Source organism: Cyclopterus lumpus, chromosome 18 (assembly GCF_009769545.1).
Source record: "Cyclopterus lumpus isolate fCycLum1 chromosome 18, fCycLum1.pri, whole genome shotgun sequence".
Lineage (NCBI taxonomy): Eukaryota > Metazoa > Chordata > Actinopteri > Perciformes > Cyclopteridae > Cyclopterus > Cyclopterus lumpus.
This window is the reverse complement of record NC_046983.1, coordinates 5,165,872-5,186,466: the sequence shown is the minus strand read 5'-3', so window position 1 is coordinate 5,186,466 and position 20,595 is coordinate 5,165,872. Positions and strand designations below refer to the sequence as shown.

The 20,595-nt window shown below is 43.0% G+C and overlaps 1 protein-coding gene across 1 annotated transcript in view; it reads left to right on the top strand.

The window, feature by feature from the left end:
- Nucleotides 1-5,324: 5,324 nt before the first annotated feature.
- Nucleotides 5,325-20,595, top strand: part of poln (polymerase (DNA directed) nu) — a 32,248-nt gene continuing 16,977 nt past the window's right edge. Inside the window, exons 1-13 of the mRNA XM_034557761.1 lie at nt 5,325-5,720; nt 5,831-6,000; nt 6,237-6,349; nt 6,822-6,962; nt 7,139-7,236; nt 7,321-7,381; nt 7,609-7,673; nt 10,846-10,929; nt 11,121-11,216; nt 11,395-11,451; nt 11,692-11,748; nt 12,418-12,483; nt 19,189-19,246. Of these exons, the coding sequence (XP_034413652.1) occupies nt 5,325-5,720; nt 5,831-6,000; nt 6,237-6,349; nt 6,822-6,962; nt 7,139-7,236; nt 7,321-7,381; nt 7,609-7,673; nt 10,846-10,929; nt 11,121-11,216; nt 11,395-11,451; nt 11,692-11,748; nt 12,418-12,483; nt 19,189-19,246 (1,462 nt within the window). The remainder of the gene's footprint in view (nt 5,721-5,830; nt 6,001-6,236; nt 6,350-6,821; nt 6,963-7,138; nt 7,237-7,320; nt 7,382-7,608; nt 7,674-10,845; nt 10,930-11,120; nt 11,217-11,394; nt 11,452-11,691; nt 11,749-12,417; nt 12,484-19,188; nt 19,247-20,595) is intronic.

Sequence of the window (20,595 nt, the reverse complement as noted above, 5' to 3'; positions counted from 1 at the left end):
ATGTATCCTGTTAAATAAGGAGACGTGATGTAGAACTTACAGGTCATACTGGTTTCTATACATATTATTTTACTGCTCAATGAGGCATTGTATGAAGTTGATAATACGTAATATATTTAGTTACCAGAGAGTTTATTGCTATCTCATTTGTTTCATATGTAATAGTGGAAAGGAATAATGGCAGCCAGAGGGAGCCCTGGGCTCAGAGCAGCTGGAGCATGAGTCAGGAGAGCAGAGTGAGAGCTACAGACCGGTATGTCGAGTTAAGTAGCGGCTACACACCGATATAAAACAACATGCACTTGTATTACAATAGATTATCCATTTTATTAACACTACTGGGGTCATTAACAGCAGATTGGTGCAGAAGCATCTTGTCCTGGGGTGTAATCTGCAGCAGTTTAATAAAGTATATTAGTACTAACATAGCAGAAGGCCCTCACTAATTGTATGGTTTGACTACTGATGCCATAATATAATCCTTAATGCTAGTGTAAAACATAAAAAAGTAAACAAAATCCATGGTCCAGTCTCCAGGTGTCCTCCTTTCCCACTCCTCACCATGACGTCTCCAGCCAGTGGCAGAGCTCTCAGACCTCGGCCTGCTATCGGCACTCCCCGTCACCCCAGGCCGCCTCCCGCTGCGACTCCTCACTCCAAAGGCAAACGTCTCATTATCGGGGCTCACAGATTGATTCCCACAGAGACAACTCTGCACCCCCTGCTTGCCAGTCCAGTCGTGCTCTGCCATTCACTCAGCGTGAGGAGATGGCAGCATCTCTCTCCCATAGAAACCGATGCACCTCCCTGTCTCGCCAAATACCAGAGAGAATATGTGAATCTACACCATGGAGAAAGTGAGTAGCGAAGAAAATGAGGCTAACATGTTATGGTTGTTATCAACTGTTCATTTATGGATGCAGAACATGCTTGAGAGTGTTTCATGTATTCAGAAATGTCTAAGGGTTACGGTACTTCTATAACTGGGTAACGCACAAAAGTCTGAAGTGTCACATGCATTAATGCTCTTCTGTTGCTGGTAAGAATGCATTATACATTTGGCACACTGTCTTTTTCTTTCATAGATCAACTGAAGAAATCCGGACGCCTTTCATTCGTAATCTTTCTCCAGACGAGGAGGATCCTGATGAGGTTTTGTTCCCCACAACCGTGCAGCGTAGTGCCCATGAAGAGGGGCGTGCTCTGGCTCGTTACAGAGCTTCTTCTTGCCTTACAGCAGGTGACGAGACAGATGATTTCAGGTCAGACGCACAGAAAGAAAACAGAGATTCAGATCGTTGGAGTGTTTCCAGAAAGAAGCTAGACTCCATTGTAGCTTTGGACTGCCAAGCAAAGCGGAAGCTTTCTCTATTCAACCCTACTGAAGAGGTCATTAGTGGAGGAGACGGTGGAGGCCTACTGTATCAACAACCAGAGGAAGAGGGACAGCAGATAGTGGATTCAGAAAATATGATGCAGGCAGGTACCGCACAAATGTCAGGCAGAGACCATGACATGCAGGATGGAGTAACTTGTGCAAAGACGAGATGTTGGGATGCACACACGCCAAATGACAAAGCATCAGCCATTGCAATGGAGGGTCTTCTACTTCCGGGAACCAATGAGAACACCCGTTTAGACGGAAATTTCATATTTTCAAGTAATATGGCCAAAAGCTTATATTCTGAGGTTGCAGAGTCTGGGCAGAAGGAAGATAATTCCTTTGAGTACAGACTTGATACACCTGAACCACCACCTAGCATTGAGGATAAAGAGAGATCTCATACTGGCCGTCCCAAAAATATAATCTCACTATCTATAGAAACGGGAGAACACAAGGTGAGCCACTGCCAAGCTGAAGCCCCTCAGGCTATGAGTCGGACCGTGACTGAAACAGAAGAGGAGCTCCCCACAGAGAACCCACTGATGCAGTGCGAGCCCATCAAATTAGTCCCGGGTGACACCGCTGCTGATAACCACAGCACAGAGGAAAGAATAGATGGGAGGGAGGTCGATTTGGACGTGCAGAGGGGGAGCAGAGCAGGTATTGATACCGGAGATGAGATGGAGACAGAGCAGCGCCATTGTTCTGATGTCCAAATAAGAGAAAGCCGGTGTAAAACAGATTATAGAGAGGTCACTGAGCCAGAAGAGAGGGGGGCCGACCGAAATGAGTCTGGGATGCCACCTGTGGTCAACGGAAATGGGAGTACAGGTAAGGGCATGATTATCAATGCCGTTGAACAGAATCTTGGTTTCTATAAGGTGATCGTCTTTAAATTGTATCTAGTATTTATATTCCATTTGCTCACATCACCGTCACCAGATCCCAAAGTGTTATGTTATATTATTACATATACGACTCTGCCACAGAGTAATTGAGGTGGCTGAGATGCTAGAAAGTAGTTTTAACTTTTAGAATATTTCAGAATATAGTAGGGAAAAAGAAATCTGCAATATGGCAAGTTTATAATGAATGTCACCTTTTTACCACTAGATGGTGCTATAACACTTTTATATCAGTATGGAGTCCAATACAAACAGTATGTTTTTTTTGTTTTTGTTTTGTTGTCAACTTGTCACACGCACAATTCCCCAAGCTGCTGGCTCTCTTTAAACAACTCATATTATTAATGCTACCTATTTAAAGGGGAAAGAGACTCAAATAATGGTTATAATGCTACTTGACAGTATTGAGCTGTATTATATAAAGGAGGACCGGATTAATCCACATTGCTATAAAGCTACACTTAAAAGTCAGTTCAGTTCTCTGACTCAAATACAAATTGTGAAGTCTTTTTTTGATGGAAGTTGCTCGCTGAAAAGCGTTTGAAGTTGTGTCAAACAAATGCTGGAGGCCGTCAGCCATCTTTCCTTCATCGGAGTAGCGATGACAGAGCCTCAGCACTGACGAGGGATGTTGTGTGCCGGCTCGCATTACAGCTGCAGGAAGAAAGCTTGAGTCTCAGCTGCTGAGACAACGCCGAGTCAACTCGCACAAACACACACATCGACAAACACACACACACACACACACACACAAACACACACACACACACACACACACGCAAACACGTTGCGAGTGGTCTCGTAACGAAATGTCCTTGTCCTGCCCGTACTTGCCTCGTCCAACACATGCTTACATAAGCGAGCGGGGGTCATCGATGGAGGACATGACGGTAAAGTGATGATCTGATAGAAATGCTCTTATCTTGTGTGTGTGTGTGTGTGTGTGTGTGTGTGTGTCCCTAGAGGACTCAGGTAGAGGAAGTTGTTCCATGCCAACGTTGTCCCAGGAGTGCAGGCCAAAAAGGTCAGGGTTCAGAGCTCCCTGTCTCCCTGGAAACCACCAGCACAACAAGAGCAAACAAGTGAGTCTTTAAGTGTGTAATAATACTAATACAGCATTACACGGCAGCTGTACTTTAACACTTTACATAAAGCAGAGATGCCTCAGATACATAAAGGCAGCAATATGAGGCACTTTAATTGGGAAAAGTTAAGTTTCTTTCAATTCCGAAGATCTGTTTCCCACTCTGTAATCCCTGTATGCCGAGGCAACGGTGTGTACATAGCAGCAACACACCAACAAGTCCTGACATTTAAATAGCTGCTTTTAAAGGGATTAGGCTTCTATTTCCCCGATGCAACGACAGAGGACTATAAAGGGATGTGGAGAGCAGGACGGTGTGGGAGACTGACAGAGAAACGATGCAGTGAGAGAACTAAGGGGGAGAAAAGTGGCAGAGGCTGAGAGATTGAGAAGAAGAGGGAGCGAAAGAGGGCTTCACTTTATTGCTACAATCAGCAGCAAACACCAATCCATTCTCTCTCTCTCTCTCTCCTTCTCTCTCTCCCTCTCTCGCTCCCTCCCTCCCGATCCTAGTACTGGGCTACGAGCCATGGCCGACCTCGGTTTTCTATCTATATCCTGTAGCACAGCACCCCGGGGGGGGTTGTGACTTTGTCAGCAGGAAAACGGGTTGTGTTTACAGGCAAATGAGGAAGACTCTCCTCAGGGAGCTGAATCAGAGGAACTCCTCCATACTGCTGACATACAGAAGTGTGTGTGCATCCATACACTCACACACAGTCTGTGAAATTCCTCAGAATACCCAACTTCACAACTCTAGATTTCGAAGAATGTAAGTGCTCGTGCACACGCTCGGCGCCGCTGCATAAATAAAGATGGGAGTTACAGGTATGAATAATGGAGATGTTTTTAAGATGCTGGGAAGGTTACAGGGAGGTGAGGGTATACTTTTGGGAGGCAGGACTCAAACTTGTCGACCTTGATTCTCATCCTTTCACCTCTGCGTTGACCTCTAGGGGATCATAACATATCTGTTTGGTGTCAGTCTCTTGTATTTTGGTAATTTGGTAATTTTCATGCTTTTATTTGAAATCAAACCATATCTATTATTTATTTTAGTCTCACATTTGTTCAACATACAGTGTGGGACATTATATTTATTACATTACATACGTATGCACTGAAGAACACATACTTTCTGTATTCATATATACGTCTCACACAAATATGCATCGTCATCCAGCCGAAACGCGCTGGGGCTTTTTTTCTTCATGAAAAATAAATAAATGTGAAGAAGCACGAGCGTCGCACTAGTTCAGGCAGACAATCGGTGTCTTGCCTGTCTGTGTTTTTGTCTGGGTCACGGCGCCGACTGCTGAATGAGAGCAGCGGTCCTCTCTTTCCTTTTCTTTTTCCTTCTTCCTTTCGGCCTCCTTTGTCTTGCTAACTAGTTTACTTTCCCAGCTTTTCACTCTCTCTCACACACATTGTGTATCATCTAAACATGAATGGAGAATAATTAGATAAGACATGCAACCAGAACCTTTTGACTGAATTGTGCTTTTCTAAACTGATTTGCTCTCATGTATTGATTTTCTCTTTAACAAAGACGCAGGACACTCATGGAAATGTCGGAGGAAGAAACTTCAGCCTAGCAACCACTTCTGCTGCTGGAGGAAACTCCTCCTCAGTACAAGATTTGGCCTCAACTGTCACAAAAGCAAGCAAAGAAATGGGAAACAGACCGTTACTTACTTCCCAAACTCATTCACGTCATCCTCCTCTGATCCCCTCCTTTCCCTTAAAGAGAAAGCACAAAGTACTTCAGCGTCAATGTGCTGACCCTCCTGCTAAAATCTATCTAACCAGGCGTCATCCAAAATGGGAAGCACCTCATTCTTCTCAAGAAAAGGCAAGGGAAGGAGGAGTAGATGAGACCTGTATCCCTGAACCCCCAGCTGAACCGCCAGAGCCACAGACTAAAGTCAGTCCTTCACATGAAACAGGAATAATGTCTGGGATGCATGAAGACTCATATGCCCCCAAGCAACAAATCTGGCAGAGAAAGGTGGAAGAAAGGTGCGGGGAATCAGCTGAGAACGCTTCCAAACAGCCCTCATCTGCTGTCACTGGCAAACCACGTAAGCACAAGCGGGCCAAACGTGGGCCTGACCAGGACATAAATGGGCCAACGCTATTTCATGAAGCGGCTGACGGCAACAAGCTCCAGAACCAATCTAAAGCCGGCTGTCTGACTGCTACCCTGACATCTGACCCCAGAGTGAAGGATTCTTGGAAGATGAACGCAGACGAGAAAATGCAAATGCTCGAGAGGGCGTTGGAGACCAAGGCGCTGGTGCTCACCTTGGTGTACCGCGATGGAACAACTCAGTTGGACCCGGAGCAGGTGAGCGGAGCGTCAAGTGATTGGCTAAATTACACTTAAATAATCCCCATCTGTATCGGAACTATCACTGCTTTATTAACTGTTTTCTCATGTCAATGTCCCTTCTAAAGAAGCTCACTCCAGAAGTGTGTGGCCTCCTCGTACTGATGAAGGACAATCTCGACTGCAGCACACCAGAGGACTCGCTAGAGCCAAACGACAGTCTGGTCTACTTAAAACTAGAACACACACCGGCGTGGGCCCAGCAACACACACACCAGAGCCAGGAGCTCTTTACCAGGTGCGTGTGTGTGTGAATATAGATTTGTACTATTGTATAGCACATTTCCAGTCCTCCAACCACTCAAAGTGCTCTTCACACTATGTCATTTCCTCATCCACACACTGCTGCCAATGGATGAATGGGTGTACAGTATGTCCACTTATACATTTGCTTCCATAAAAATAAAAAAGCTTATGTTTTCATACTGATTTAGTTTAAAGACAGGAGTACATAACTGTGTCTGTGTTTCGTAGAGATATGCTGCTTCAGGTGCTATCAAGCTCTCAACTGGTGGTGTGCTACAAAGCCAAAGAATTACTTTGTACGGCTCTGCACTTTTACAGACCAGAGCTCAGCTGGAAACAAGGTAGAGCACACACACAAATGACAAACTTAGAAACGCGTCTTAGTTCCAATAGTTTACTCCGACATCAAAACGCTGCTTTCATCATCATCGTCATGTTTCAAGTCCGGCTGTTGAAAGTGTGTATTTTCTTCTCAGTATTTCTTTATTCCATCGAGTGTTTTCAACAGCATCAGGCAAAACATCCAAGGCGCAAACAATGAATGTGTATAAACAAAAGAAAAACACAATACAGTGGAAAGGTGGTAGTTTCTTCCTTCACGAACAGTGTTGATTACAATGATTTCACAGAAGAAAGAAGACACTTCTCCAAACATCTCCTGCATCACACAGCAGCAAAAACACAAACGGGGCACATTTCTATGTTTCTCCAGATGTGCTGTAACCTCCAAAAACGGTGGTTCCTCTCATCAGTACACAGTGCAGCATATTGAATACTGCTCACTATCATAACGAGCTGTCCTCTCTCCTCCAGTGGCAGGCTGTCATATCCATGACCCGCAGGTGTCAGCGTGGCTACTGGATCCTGCAAATCCCTCCTCCTGCTACCCGGAGCTTCTCAACAAACACGGCAAAAGGCCCCGTGCAACGCCCACCCTGGGAACCAAGAAGGTTAGTTGTGGCAGTAACAACCACTATCTAAGGACAGGGCTGGAATTTACATTTAGAAATCTGTCGAAGACCATTTAGACTTCATGTAAGCACCCATTCCCTGGTACCTGGACTGCCTCGTCTTCCATGAACTCCAGGAATATGTAAATCCATGGCGTCATCCGCTCTCTATAAAGCAAGCTCTCTTGGTCTGTCTGTCACTCTCTCAGGTGTCTCAGGTCATCTCAGGTCTCTATTCACTCTACTGGCTTAACATGAAGCTCTGCTTTAAACTACAGGTTAGTTGTATGTATGCATGCACAGCTGTCCATACAGTGTAGACACGCAACACATTACCTGACCGACTATGTGTGTGTGCCTAGAGCCAAGGGCTGTGGGAGCTGTACTCCGACATGGAGCTGAACATGATCTCTGTTCTGGCAGGTGGGAACCTTTTTTATTTTTTTATTAGACATATTTGGGATACTGTGATACTTTTAAGTTTTCGGGCCTTATGCACTGGCATTTTCTTGAAGACATATCCAAAATAAACTTTCTGTTCTTTTCTCATTACCATTCAAATCAAGTTTCTGAATTCATAATAACACAGTATTAGTATAATTACTATATGAGGTCCTGGGGAACAGTAAACGTGTGTTGTGGTGTTTCAGCCATGGAGAGCCATCGCATCCACGTGGACAAAGAAGCTCTTAAGAGAACGTCAGAGCTGCTGGGGGTAAGGAACAACATCAACAATCTTTGCGGTGCATTAAATGTTATGGCTAATGTATTTTATATTTACCCTTTAAGTGTTATTAATAAATAGAGCAGTTGATTAAAAGAGCATTTCATTTGGCTTATCTCTCGCAGCCAGGAGTTATCGACGTTTGCCTCGTGGGGAATTTTTATTTCCCTCTCCAAAATCTGCTCAGTGTGTTAAAAGATAGACGGGCACATTTGAGGTAATCTCTGTCAACACATTCTGCATTCACATGTAGATTCTGTCAACAAAGGGAGGAAAGATTTTGGATTCTGCGTCCTGGTTTTAATTTTTTGGACGAGTTGTATTGACCAATCACGCTTGAGCAGTCTTTGGTTGGATGCAGGTAAACAGTCCGTGTGGGGGAGAAGTTACTAATCAGATTGTAAACAATGAGCAGCGCGTGGAAAAGGAAGTCATGGCCTGGATATCCGAAATAAAACCCCTTGGACCTAAAGCTTGTCCGTCTTCAGAGCGATGGCTGATGGGTTCCAAGATTGAATCTTAGGTAACTTAAGTTACACGTTTCCTTGCCTGGTTGTAAGTGAAATACTGCAGCAGCTCAGGGTGAAATAAGTGGGTCAATGCGTTAGCTCCTATTCACAACTGTAATCTGTTAATAATCTGTTGTAATATAATTTTTTTTTTTACAATTATGAATTATGTGCACCAACTGTTCATATGATCTGGAGATAATAAGAATGTGATATTATTAAAAAGTCTCCGTATCTTCAGCTAACAGTCATACAGGTGTTACAGAAAACTACAAAATAAGCTTCTTTATATTGCGCAACACCTTGTGTTTACATCAAACAAACGCAATAGAAAAACTCTTGAGTTTCGGGGCAGCTCAGATGTGTACTGAATCACTCTTAGCTGATGAGACAGGCTGCTGAACCACAGTGCGGCAGACAGCTGCTGTATTAATACAAATGGGAGCAAAACAGTGGGAGGATACGAGAAACAGGAGAGAAAACCCTCTGGAGCCTGAAATGGAAAGGAAAATATAATTTCTCTTTTTCTTCATGTGGGTAGGATTAGTGATGTGGGGGGGGTGGACATCCTCCTGGACCTGTCCTGTTTACACACAGATTAAAAAAACAATCCTGGAGACCACAGACACACAGATGTTGTGAACACATGCATGCTCAGGAATACAAACATAAACTCAGAAACCCAATTCCAACTTCTTGCAAGTTCCTGCGTTTTTTTTTTGTTGCGTAGAGAAAGTATTTTGGTTTCTTGCCGTGTTACTATAAATAGGATGGAGGGAGTCTTTTTCCTTCAGGAGGCTTAGCTGCAGGAAGGAGCATCACTGTCTGCCTCTGCCAACACACACACACTGAGGCACTGAAGTTTTTGCAGACTGCGGCAGAGTTATGTGTGTGTGTGTGTGCGTGTGTGTGTGTGTTTGTGTGTGCGCTTGTGTTTTTGTAATATTTACCCGCGAGTGCACTCATGCATGTCCCCGCTCTGTCCTGGTGAATTATTTTGATCTGAGCTGTCAAGTTCACCTGTCTGAACACCAAATGGAGGATCCCTCCTGTCTGTCAACCTGCGTCTCACAAATCCGTGCTCACGTATTATTAAAATTCACTTCGTAAACCTTCTTCCCCGTTCCGTCCGTGCTATTAAGACACAATTCAGATTACGCCGAAATATTGCCCGACAATATGAGATTCCTGCCACACCCGCTATGTTTGTGTGTCAAACGCAGTACTAAGGGGCGAGCATCCAATATTGATGAGGCAGTCTGGAGGCTGCTCTGGGCGGAGAGCGAGAAGTACACTTCTTTTTTTTACATGTCAGCCAGCTCCTCCACTTCTTCCTCTTTCGCTTCTTTTTCTCTGTCTCTTTATGTCCATCGCGTCTCTTCCACCCTCCTCTCCTTTGTTGCTCTTCCTGCCCCTTGTATATATATATATATATATATATATATATATATATATATATATATATATATATATATATATATATATATATATATATATATATATATATATATATATAAGCCATTGTTATGATACATACATGAGACAAAGCAGCAACTATCTTTGCACCCTTTAATTTTCTTTGTCCCGCCCACATTTCCACTCTTTTTCCTCTTTCTGTTGCTTTCCGTCTGCGGGTCTCTCTCTCTCATTTCATCACCCCTTGCTCTCCCTTTCACTTCTCTCTCTCTCTCTCTCTCTCTGCCGGTGTTCCTCTTCCCTCGCTCTCTTGTTCGCAAGTGTTTTTTACTTCAGTCAGAGTTGTAATGAGCTGCTGGTGTAAAACAAATACATATTGTATGAGCAGAAATTCATTTAACTGTCCAGATAGTTTGTGTATGTTTCTGGGGATGTTTGTAGTATAGACACATGCACTTAGGATTGTGTGTGTGTGTTTTCGCTAATGCTGTTTCTTAGTTTGTCTGTGTGTGATCTTAATGTGCTTGCTGTGTGCATTTGACAGATTACACAGTGCGTTGCCTTTTGGAGAAACTAGTTCTGTCTCTCCTCAAATAACTTTGCTTCTTCACAGCAGGGTTCATTCCCAGGCCTGCAAACATTGTTCGATCATTTATTTATCTTGAAAAGTTTTTGCCGAGCTAACAGTCACCAGGCTACACAGAGATGAGTTATCTCGTTATATTGGCATAAATAGACGTCCGTCTCCCAATATTTTAATTGGCTTTACATCCACTGAGTGACAGAAGGGCCGATCTGGAGAAAGACTGACACAGATGTGAGATATCTTAATGGCATTAAATGCACCTTACTCTTGAAAAGAGATTGAGATTCATGAAATTAAGCTATTATTATGTCAAATGTCAAAAAAATGTACACTGACTTTACAGACTGTGCTATGTTCTCAACTCCAGACAACTTGACTTCTATAGTCCAGGTAAATTAGTTTGATAATCTTGAAGGTAATCGGCCTATAATATTGCATAACAACACAGATATTTATTTATTCATAGATTAGTTCTTACTAATGAACTAATAACTACAATTTGTATTTGTTGGGAGCAACTGCGACTGACGCATTGTTTCAGTAACTGATGGATGTTTCTGGTCTGACCTTTGAATAGTAAATACGTTGTAGTACTTTGGCTAAAACAAACCTTTAAAAATATGTATTTATAAACCTTGATCTTCTCTGTCAGACCAAGATGAAGCAGTTGGAGCAGGAAGCCCACCGAGCAGCAGGACAAATCTTCTTGGTCACCAGCAGCACTCAACTACGAACAGTGTGTACATTTTATGGGTTCCTCTACGTGTGTGTGCATGTATGTGTCTGCGTTTCATCTTTCTATAATGTGCTTGTGTGTGTGTGTGTGTGTGTGTATGGATGCACACGTTTCTATGTGTTCTTCTCTGTGTTGTGTGTGGGTTTAAATGTTATGGATTTGTGGATATTGTGGTTTTACAATGTTTGAAGGTCCTGTTTGAGAAGCTGTGCCTCCATGAGCGCTGCGAGAACAAGAAACTTCCCAAGACCGTCAATAAACAACAGCAGTCAACATCAGAAGCTGCAGTACGGCACACACAAAGACACACACATGTGTTGATTCAATCCTTTAATCCCAAAGAAAACAGCTCCTTCTTAAATAATAAATACACAAACGTGCACATCCAATTCATATAATGGATTATCATTGATTCTTAGTATTTGACAAACAGTTCATCTATCTCTTTGTGTGGTTTTGTTGCAGTTGTTGCAGCTTCAGGACCTGCACCCGCTGCCAAAGATCATTCTAGAGTACAGACAGGTCAGGCGTGTTCTCAGCTGCTGGTGAAAATCATTGTTTAACAAAATGTTTGCTTAAACCTATTAATGCCTGAAGCCAAATGCAATGTTACGGTTAGAGTTGGATAGTCGTGTTATATACAATCTGTTGAAGAGGAACAGTGTGTAGCTCAGCTAAAGTACGTGGCTAAAGCATGAAGTCGCAGGGCAGCTTCATCACCCCTGGTTTTCCTGTAACAACCGTCTGCATTGTGACCCACAGGTCCACAAAATCAAGTCCACTTTTGTCGATGGGATTCTCTCATGCATGGCGAGCAAGGTGAGCCGACAGCAAGTTATAAAGTGAAACTGTCAAATGTAAACTTATCCTCACAAATTGAACAAACGAGATCTTTTACAGGTGTGTAAACTCTCTTTTTTTGCTGACTTTGAAATATGGATTTTTCTAGACCTTTCTAATGCTTCTTTGAGTTGCTCCTGCCGGTGGGAATGTCAGTCATTGTTATTCAGCAGCACAATAGAAAACAGCAGAGGGTAATGCAACACACGGCTTCATACGGCCTCAAAAGGTGTGACTGCGTTACTCCACCAGTAGAGAACACTCACAGGCTCACGTAAGAGGGGAACATCTCGCCCGGTCCTGTTTCTTGCCACTGCTGTACTGACTTTGCAGCAACAGTGTGTGTGTGCTTATTGCACCAACTCGAGCGGAACCACATTCTACAAACAGCTTGTTCTGATTGGGCATCAAGCTGTCGAACGGCGTTGTTGATGGTTGTCGGTCCAAAAGCAGAATCAGAGAGACGCGGCGGTAATGAGGATCACAGCTGTTGTTTTCAAGCCGAGTTGGATAGGAATCACCTATATAGAAACATTGCTGATCACATAGTCGACTCATGGAAACATGTATATTAATGTGATGGAAGTATTTAATTGTGGTTTCTCTCTGACTTCCTTTCGGCCTCTGTCTTTCTCGACATCACGTCAGAATTCTGTTTCCTCTACATGGAACCAGACAAGTGCTGTGACGGGGAGAATCTCAGCCAAGCACCCAGTAAGTACAACCTGGCACACCTCCCTCTGTCTTCGTTCATTTTTCTTTCTTCATTTGATCTCGAAACTAGTTACCACGGTTAGGTTTTGTCACCAGGACAACGCTGTTCACTCTGGGGAGCTATCCCTGGTGCTGAACTGCATGTCTGCAAAACCTACAAACCAAAAGATACTGGCACGTAGGGTACCTCCAACTAACAACAAGTGAATGTCCTATTATAGGTAACATCTAAAAGGAGAATACCACAGTTTGCTGGTGTGTAAAATCATAACAAAACAGAAGCAGGCTGTCCTGTTTTGGGTTTTAAGCACTGGGTATGAAAACAGCAGGTTCTTTTTAGAACCTTCAAAAATCTAAATATCTTTTCTCCACTTTCTTTTTTAATAATCTTTGTTTCTTGGCATTCTTATCTCCATTTTTTCTCTCCATATCTCACTTGTCAAAGAGTATCCGTGGTGACGCATAGTTATTACAAAACACAGAAAATACTGTAGATGTTGAGAATGTGGATATTTTGGTTGGTCCTTTCTTCCTCAAAGGACGATTGGGGTGATGAGGGTTAAAGGGAGAGAGAAAGAGAGAGAGTGAATAAAGAGAGTTCGGGGGTATATATGTGGTTTTGAGAGTGTATGACAGAAAGTTGTATCTTTAAATGTTTAAGAAAGCTTTTTCAACGACGTTTAGACCATAAGAAAATGTCCAACAGTCCGTCATGACAGAGGCATTGTGGGATTGACTTTTTTTCACATTTAAAGTGAGAATTAGTTCTTCGCAAGATTAACAAATAATTTAAGTAAATTCATCATCAAAAGTACAAGGCTATTTGTAGAAGTACATGCAGTATTAAACCGAGACAGAATGATAATCTCTCTTGCTTGCTCCCTCGCCTCAGTGTGGGGCGATCGATAGCTCATTTAGACATTACCTAGCTGTCAGGGTCCAGTGGTTCAGTCACTGAGCACTGCTCTGACACACACACACACACACACACGTAACCATGGAGACATTGAACTTTTCTGATCTCACTTTGCGGCCGGTGTGAGCTCCTCTGCGGGCTCTGGCTGTCCTGCTGCTGCATGATGTGTGTGTAGGTGTGTGTGCCAGTTTGGTCTTTGATGTAACCTAATACTTGAATGTACCAAGTGATGTGGTTCAATATATTTTCCTGTGATAGGAGATGGAATTACATCACTGCTTGATGCCCTTTAAATGTCACCAGCTGTTCACATGTGCTGCTTCTCCACTGTCGGAGTCTGCCATGTGCTTCTCTCAAGTAAAAACATTAGTTATGTGGTGTTGGATTGTTTCACTTACACATTACCTTTAGCGGCCGAGAAACAACAACAAACTTCCCGAACTGTGGTCTCAAATGTGAGGTCTTGCTGCTTTTCTTTTCTTTTCTTTTTTTCCATTGTAATATCTTTGGCTTTAGGCAGTGCTCAACAATAAACATGAACCCGTCTCCCGGGGCCAGTAAAATGCCCAAAGTCTCTCGCCCGTTTGGGAAAGTATCCGAAAAAAACGATTAAGCACATTTATTTTTCCCGGAGCGGATGGTGAAATACTTAGTGTCGGCCATCTTTGCTTCTTTCTCCTCTCAGTTGAGTTGCACATACGCAACACCGACTGTGCACTCGAGAGAAAATGGCAGCGGGTGAAGACAAAGTTTAGCAGTTGAAACGCAATCAAGCTTTTCAACTGTCCTGGAAACGGGAGTTTATTTGGTGGCATTAGACTACTGTATATTGCACAGTTTAATACATTGAATTGATCCATCAATAGTGCAACATTAAATAATGTGTGTTCTTTGGAAGCGTGAAACCAATGCAAACAAGATGTAAAATGATAGTAATATGATTGTAAGTCATATTTGAGATCAATTTGGTTATTTGCTAAAAGTAATGGATCCAAGCAGTTTGACTCCAATTATGTAGAGAATGGTTAAAAATAATAAATAAATAATTATTCGCATCATAATGTGGAGTGTAATGCCACTCACCACTCTGCACACACACACACATATTCAAATGAGGAGTGCTGCAGAGGGTTTTAGCTTTCATCCGATGTGGGTTCAATTGAGGTGAAGCCAGACTGCAGCAACGAAGAGGTGCCTGGATGAAAGCAGCCGTAAACTGGGGCTGAGTTTCAAGCTGCGGAGGAAAGTCTGTGTTTACCTGCAAGAAGCAGAGAATATCAGCTTCCTCCTGTCCAGCTACAGCATCTTCTCTCTCCGGTTTCTCTGTTTTCTTCCCTTCTCTACATGATGCTTTAGTTCTGTTCTTTTTCTCTTTCCCTCACAGACACAAACCCTCATATTTACACCCTTAATAGTGTCGCAGTGCAACCAAAGAGGACTAAAACAATATTGAACTTCCTCTTGTCCCTCCTGACTGTTTGTATATCGTCAGCTCTCGAGTTCTTTGTGGTGCTCACAGATTTACACATTCATGCAAACCACAAATGTAATTTGACTCCTTTTGTGGTGTCATAGACTGAAGTTAAGTGGGTTTGACTCTAAATGGTGATTTTCTTTATCTTTTTGTCTCCATTTCTTTTCTTTTTTTGTGTACTTCCTCCAACAATTGAAGGATTTTCCTCATAAATTGCACATTAATCCATTTTATCATGGTTTACACGGTGGGTTAAAATCATATGGCACAATTTTTACTCTAGACTGATCACATTTTTCTAATGTGGTGTAGGAAATATTGCTGATAAAGCAATATATTTAAACAGGACTTTATTGCATTATTGATGTCAGGTTGTATGTTTTCGTATTCTGATTGCGCAGCTGTGTCTGTTCCCAAACTGCCAACTACGCTTCATTCAGGGCTCGTCGTTTAAGACGGCGCTGCATTTAGTCATTCAATGTTCAGCAGGAAGTCTTCCCAAGGCTGATCTAAGCACTTCAGTAAAGTGTGTGTCATTCTCTGTGCTGACACACACACCCGCACATACCTGTGTAAGTAAATAGATTTAAGTGCACAAATGTATTTCATAAAAGTGATAGTTAAGTGTATTCCAATACATCTGGACGGTAACCTGGGTTTATAAACATAATAATGTGGGTAAACAGCTGCTTCACAGGCTTTGTAGCCATGTGCCTGTTTCTCTCTCTCTCTCTCTCTCTCTCTCTCCATGCTGAACAGATTAACGTGTGTTTGTTAGTAGTCGCAGAATGAATTGAGATCATTTCACAGTGTTTGTTGCGTCGGCAGTGTGCACACACAGACCTGCACGTGTGTGTTCGTACGTGTGCGTGTGTGTCTCAAGACGAGTCATTAAATTGGTGCAGTGTGATTACATTACCCGGCACCGGCACAGCGATTCGGTCGACCCCCGTTTCACGAGGCAGCGCTCGTCTCTCGGCGGGCCGCATTTAAAGTTTATGACGGCGCTTGGAATTCTGCAGCGTGCCTTTCATTCAATTTGCACCTCCAATATGTGTGTAATCAGAGCCAGATGCACTAATGTAGCCGTGTGAAACAATATAATTGGCAGAGTTATAATGCCCTGTCAGGATAATACCGACATATACTTGCTGCTTACATCTATTATTCAGTCAGGGACCTGACGGGTGCCACTCTGCTGGCCAGAGGTAAACAGATGGGAGAGCTGAACTAACTCAGGACGTCTGGACATTCAGAATCCTAAAGCCTGATTGATTGATTGCTAATAGCCACACGAAAGAGCAGATTTAACTCTTTGGAGGAAAGGGAATAAAATCAACAGAATCAGCCCGGTAGATATACTTTGCAAATGCATGTTGAGTAAACCGTAATTAACGCTGCTCGGCCAGCAGCAGCCGTTCATTATGACTCATTTAAGCTCACAGGGGAGGAAAATAACCTGCTCTTTAATGGATACTTTGACTGAGAGTTTAGTGACCTGCATCTTAACCTGCAAATGAAGCAGCCTTTAACGAAGCCCTCATCAACGAGTCGTCTCAAAGATCCATAGGTCATGTGCTCACGGGGGGTGGGGGGGGTTGGCAACAAGCATCATTGCCAGGCCTCTTGTGGGGGTCCGTGCAGACCCACTGCAGGTTCATCATCAGGCCATTGTGAGCCCATATTAAGACACAGATTATTAGGCGTTAAAGAATACAAACACCAGGTCGTTACGTGGAATAATCAGTCGTGGAAAGACGGCACGGAAAACAAGCACGTCTGCATGAATAAGTGACTCAGAGTCAACGAGCCCCGGAGAGGAAAACACAAGCATGTGTGCTTGGATGTCGATGGCTCAGGCATATTTTCAAGTATTGTGTGTGTGTGTCTGTGTGTGTTTTGTGTCTGACAGCCTCGGAATATTCATGGTGTGTGTGTGTGTACAGAGGGCAATACAAGCATTTGGGTCTCTATAATTCATACATGTTGATGTAATTAGGGGATGAACAAAAACATCAGCCGCCATTTAACGGAGCCCGTAACTGTGCCAGTGCTCACGTGTATCTGTTTGGGCCCGTTTGTGTGTCTGCATTTTGATTTGCCACACACACACACACACACACACAGTGGGAGTGCTCTCTTGTCGTCTGTGTTTAAAGGTACCACATTGTTTACAATCACAGGACATTACTTTTGCAAGCTCACAGCTGATGTTATTTTTTAATTTAGTAGCTGACATGCAAACTAACATTTAGTTATATATAAAAATAAGTATGTTTTAGTCTGGTAGAGGATGCCATCACTTGAAATGCCGTGTTAATAGATCATTGAGCAACATTTAGTGTGTAGTCACTAATACTTCACATCATTGGCAAATACAGACTTAAATGTGCTTATGTAACTTCAACATCTGTGTGTGTAATTAAAGGTACATTATTGATTATTAGTGTTTGTGCTGTGTATATTTGTTGACATTGGTGTGTGTGTGTGTGTACATTGAGGTTTTTATGTGTATTGACCAGTGCTGGAGATTGTGTGCGTGTGTGTGTGTTTCAAACTGTACAGTCAGCAGTGAACAGAGCAAGCCGACCCAGACTATCATGTTTTACATTTTCTCATTCATCTTCACGCTCTCTCAAGCTGCAATGACGCACTGTAGTCTACATCGCTGCTATTTCATTCTTTGAGGCTCTTCTTCTTTTCTTTCTTCTTCTATCTCTTGAACTCTCTCTTTCTTTCTTTTTTCCTGCCTTTTCATCTCTTTGATTGCCTTTTTCTTCCCATCTCTCCTTACACATGCCGACGTCTGACTTTCTCTTTGAACGCATCTGGAGGTTTTGATTGCGTTTCAAAAACACAGGGCAACACTCACTTATACATAACATTGATCAACAGAACCTGTAAACAATAATTAGAGTCCCGGCAACTCAATTTGTCGTCTGTGGTCCTTAAAAAGTTCTGTGTGTTGCTACTACGTCTTCTCAACAAATCTTTATTGCGGAGAAAAGGTCTGAATTATGAATTATGAGTGTTTGAAGTAGTCTGTTAAATCTTTTTTTTTGTGTGTGTCTCTTCTGGAATGCACAATGTGTGTGTGTGTGTGTGTGTGTGTGTGTGTGTGTGTGTGTGTTATTGTGTATGAGGTATTCCTGTGTGTGTGCGTGAGATGAAGAAAGAGGTTTGAATTAGGCTAATATGCTGACATTCTGTCAAGTAGGTCTCTGTGCTGTGTATCGTGTGTGTGTGTGTTTGTACTGATTTATGCTGTCGTCACTGCAACACTGTGCATGATGGGAAAGCTCTCTCTCACATCACAGGGCAACACACACACATATTTTCTCTTTCATTCTGCCCCAAACGCGCATCTCATGTACTGTAGTAACTTAATAGTGTGTGTGTGTGTGTGTGTGTGTGTGTGTGTGTGTGTGTGTGTGTGTGTGTGTGTGTGTGTCTGGTCCCTGATGTTCACACCCTGCCACTGCAGTCCACTCTTTTCATCCTCCCCTCCCTCCCTCTGGTGGATAATGAATGAGAGGTGAAAGCAGAGAGCGTTTTTCTCTCTCTGGATCACACACACACACACACACACACACACACACACACACTGTAGGGTCAACTCAAACAATGTTTAAATTCTGACCATGATGCGAAATGTGTGTGTGTGTGTGCGTGTGTGTGTTCCTATGTCCTTTACTTTGCCTTGTCCCCTTCTCAAAGTTTACTAATATTGTGTGTGTGTACTTGTGTGCATTTACATGTACACAGTCATTAATGTGTACTGGAAGTCCTTGATAGTGACCTTTAATATCCTTATACACACACACACACACACACACTCCAACCAAAGAAGCCATTGCCATTCACGGTAAATGCTACACAGGGTTTCCATTGGGCGAATATATTTGGGAATTTCAAGAGGTGTAATGAGGTCAAGGAGGAAGATCTTACGGAAACAGTTAAGCTCATTCAAGCACAAAATCAATTTTGAAGAAATGTAAATTCAACATAATTTGTTAAAATGTATACACACGGTCCTCGACTATGTTATAGATCTGACATTTTATCCAATGTTTGAATCGTTTTTTGAGTTATTGGCTATAATAAAATATATATAAACGCATAGGTGAATGTGACTTCATCATCACCTTGTCCTTTTCTGTCTCTTCACCACAGCCTCAATGGAGCGTGTAGCTTTCCACCGCATACGGAGCTGTATTAGTTTATTTAAGCTTCCACACAGGAGGGTAATAATACACTGTTACAACAGTACAACCGTCTAAGACTACTTACAAAATGTGCTTTCTCCCAAAACTAGAACTTCCAGGCATTGCCGAGACAGCCACTTCAAATCAACAAGAAGCAGTACGTCCAAGGTAAAGTGCACGCACACACACACACACACACACACACACACACACACACACACACACACCTACCTCCCACGCGTTGTGGAGAATGAGGCAGTGATACATGTCGTGATGTGTGTGTGTGTGGGGGCGAGGGAGACATCTCTCAGGGCATACACAAACTGATGAGCACTGAGCTAGAGGCTTTATGAGGATGATAAAAGGGAATCCTCCATATTTATGTTTGTCTGATCTCTGACGTGGCTTCTTTGATATAGTTTATTTCTTCTTAAATATGATGATTTTCCCATCGTTTCTTCTCTGTTCTCGTCGTTTTGTCATCCTTCCTCTTTTGGAATAAAGTTTGAATTACTTCGTCTGACCCGTGTTGCAGTCCATCCATCCATCCATTATCAGCCGCTTATCTGGGGTCGGGTCATGGTGGCAGCAGGCCGACCCAGCTTCCCTCACACCAGCTCATTCTGGGGGGATCCCGAGGCGTTCCCAGGCCAGCTGGGAGATATAATCCGTCCAGCCTGTCCTGGGTGTTCCTCGGGGTTTCCTACCAGACGGACGGAAAACGGAAAACCTCATCATTTGATAAAAACTGCCGCACAGACACTTTGAGAAAAACAGCCTGAGTCTTCATTTTGTGGGACAGTCGCTTGAGAGCTCCGCCTACATTGACTCAGGCGCTATCTGCATTTCATTTGAATAAATGTCTCAAAGACATGAGTTCTTAAAGGTTACAGTACATTTATTTACATGAACAATATTGCCTATTTCACCTCCAAACATTCTATGTTATCTGAAAGAGATGTGTTGCAGTATATACTTCTTGATTGATTTAGGTCCATCCAACGATGATGTCATGGGTTTGTGACTGTCCCCACTTGACACATGACCAGCCTCCGTTTAATTCTTGTCTGCTCCAGGCGTACTAGATTAGCTCGCTGGCAGTGTGTCCCATACACGGGACAAAAAAAACAATATTTTCTCCTTTTGGGGATGAATAAAATATCAAGTCCATCCATCTGTGGCACGGCCGCGCCACATTGACTCTGCTGTCAGTCACAGCCAGGTGGCGCCACACTCAGCTTTATAGCTCTATTTATGTCCCTTGCTTCCTCTGTGTTTCTTTCTCTCTCTTGAGTGATTCACAGGGGCTAACATCAGCACTTCTGCTCCTCCGGTGCGGACAAATTAGTCGAATGTTTAAATGCCAAAACCTGCAGTTTCTGAACAGGCAGCTTAAGTTTGAGTCCATTCTCCATAGGCCACCATGTAGAAAGGCCCAACTTAACAGCTCAAATAATCACGTTTACAGCCTGGTGCAGTCAAAGGTTTTGGTCTGTATAGCTAACTTATGACAACTG